Source organism: Lolium perenne, chromosome 4 (genome assembly GCF_019359855.2).
Source record: "Lolium perenne isolate Kyuss_39 chromosome 4, Kyuss_2.0, whole genome shotgun sequence".
Classification (NCBI taxonomy): Eukaryota; Viridiplantae; Streptophyta; class Magnoliopsida; order Poales; family Poaceae; genus Lolium; species Lolium perenne.
In genome coordinates this window covers 28,548,045-28,550,523 of record NC_067247.2, presented here as the reverse complement: position 1 = coordinate 28,550,523, position 2,479 = coordinate 28,548,045, and the positions used below count along the sequence as shown (strand labels likewise).

At 52.2% G+C, this 2,479-nt stretch overlaps 1 protein-coding gene across 1 annotated transcript; it reads right to left on the bottom strand.

Annotated features, from left to right (window-relative positions):
- Positions 1–296: 296 nt before the first annotated feature.
- On the bottom strand, positions 297–2,165 carry LOC127348290 (uncharacterized). The gene is made up of 3 exons (XM_051374365.2): positions 1,587–2,165; positions 1,242–1,377; positions 297–1,170 (listed from the first exon to the last, which is right to left on the bottom strand). The coding sequence occupies exons 1-3, from the start codon at positions 2,085–2,087 to the stop codon at positions 746–748; spliced, it is 1,062 nt and encodes a 353-aa protein (XP_051230325.1). The 5' UTR covers positions 2,088–2,165; the 3' UTR covers positions 297–745.
- Between the last annotated feature and the right edge of the window lie 314 nt (positions 2,166–2,479).

The following is a 2,479-nucleotide window of genomic DNA, read 5'->3' as shown; positions in this document are numbered from 1 at the left end:
ACGAAACATGCACATAATATTAACGGATAGCAGGATAAGTGTTTCCGCCCCATGCATAATCGTTTCGTTCCTAGCTACTTAATAATTTAAAGTCTTATTACAAACCCTCGCTGGGGCCAAAATGATGCATTGTCTTTCCCGCAGGAATAAAAGTTTTCACTCCCCCTTAGCCGGAGAAGTCTTGCCCTCTGTATCATTTTCCTTGGCGCCTTCGGCCAGAGAAGACACGTCTTCGTCACTTTCTTTTTCTTCAGAAGCTGCAGTGCTGGTCTTGGGTTCTTCATGGGGAGCGTCCTTGGAGCTGGTCCAGGTATATTGGGTCCCGGATTCCGCGGATCGCGCCTTCGCCTCGAGCTCCTTTTGAAGTTCCACTTCCAAGGGCTCGTCTGCGGGAAGAACGACCTTGTCGTAGAATTCCTCATGCCGGATCCTGCGCGCGATACGGGTGTCGTAGCCACTCACTGCATCCAGCAGCGCGTTGACATCCGCATCCGGAGGAACGCCCGTGGTCACTTGATCAAGATCAAGATCCGGATTATGTGCTAGGCACATGGTCAAGGCCATTGCAGCTGCGCCTCGGGCTGATGATGCTTGTAGATCCGTCACCAGCTCCGGAAGAATGTCCATCTTTCCAACAAGCTTCCGGACGTTGCAAGTGCGGCTCCTCTTGATGGATAAGTTATAGCATATCTTGCGGGAGGCGGAGATGAGATCTTTGCAGTCATCGCCTGCGAGTTGAAGAAGGTCATCCCGTGGGAACAAATTCCGGCGCTGTTCCGGATACCCAAGCGGCTCTGCATAAAAGATAATCAGGATATAAGCATGCAGTTTGAGCGTAAAGTAAAAAGTCGGAGAAAACATCTGGGCAAGGTTTCAGTATCGTACCCAAGATGTTCTCGTTGAGCAAGTCCCAGTGATGCTCCGCGGTCTCCATATATTTTCGGAGACCATTGAGCTCTTTCTGCTGCCTCTTGATGGTTTCGCTGTCAGCATTTTTCTTCAGCAACAGCTCGCCCTTTTCCCTGATATGTTCGGAGTTTTTCTCCGACAGCTGCTTCTCGGCCTGCTCCCTCTTTAGTTCCGCCTCCTTTAATTTCGTTTCCAAATCATGGTACGAGGAGCGCAGGTTCTCAAGTTCAGATGAGGCTGTAGCAAGGGAAGAGGATGCGCCTATAATAACATAAGTTAACAACAAGTTCTAAGTCGGAATATGACTAATGACGAAGAGGGCGGAAACCAACCTTGGGCGTCCGCCAGTTGCTTGGTCAGTTCCGCATTCTCATCCTTCAGAGTCCGGATATTTTCCGCCTGATTCAGAGTAACGCGGCGCTGAAGCGCAATGTTCTTGTGCAGCTCATAGTGCAGTGCCTGCTGTTCCTGTAAAACATAGACAGAGCAGGAATAAAAATTCCGCCTGTAAAAAGTGGTTTTCTCCAAAGCATTATTGCCGGGACTTTTCCGCCTACATGCTTGGGGGCTACTGATCCAATTTTGTAACCTTCCCGGAAGTAATGTTTCTTAAAGCATATAAGCGTTAACTATTTTTTGAGTTTCCGCCTACATGCTTGGGGGCTACTGGGGAGTACCTTTTGCTTGCAGATGAGCTGGTCAAAGAACTGACCGACGTTCTTCTTGAAGTCTTGGATTTCCGATGTCCTGGAGTCAGGTTTCCCCCAGGCGTTGTTCAGCATGGCGTTGAGCAGGTCCTGTTCAAGTTCCCACTTCTCCGCCTCGGACAGCTTGTTGAAAAACTTGGTAGCATACGCCTTGGGGGTGGAAGTGGTGTCAGCCGGATCTCCAAAGTTCTTCGGAAAAACGACCATGTCGCCAGCGCCCTCTCCAGCCTTCTCGGAAGAAGTGACTTCAGCCTCTCCTTGGCCTTGTACTTCCGCGTTTTCTTGGGCAGGGCCCTTGGCCTTAGGATCTTCTCCGCCCGCATGCCCGCTGCTAACCGGAATTATTTCCGGTGGAGTATTTGCGGCAGGAGGGGGAGATGGATCAGCCTGAGGGGGCGACGGTTGAGGAGTTGGGTGGGAGGCACTTGGTGGAACTGGAGTAGAAGGACCAACAGCCGGAGATTTTTTCATATATTTCGTGATGGGTTCCTGGCTGGTGGTCCGCGTGGCAGCGGCACTCGGATTCCTGCAAACAAGTGAAAGGGTTTTGACGAGAGATAATTTCGCCAAGATAAAGTTGCATCATGTTCGGAAACTTACGGGGCGCCGGGGATGATGGGGCGCGTGCGCTGACCAGCTGTTGAAAGCATTCTCAGGCGCGCACGCTCTGCTTTCCTCGAGTCTAGCGGAGGTGGTTTTGTCGTCTTGGGCTTCTTGGCGGAGGCCTCGCCGCTAGTTCCGGCTTCAGTGCCAGAAGCCTTGGCGCGGGGACGCTTTGTAGGTCGAGGGGCCGCCTTGCGGGGTGCCTGTTCCTCTTCCTCCTCGTCGTCTTCCGGAGCCTCCTCCGCCGCGTCGCCGCTGAC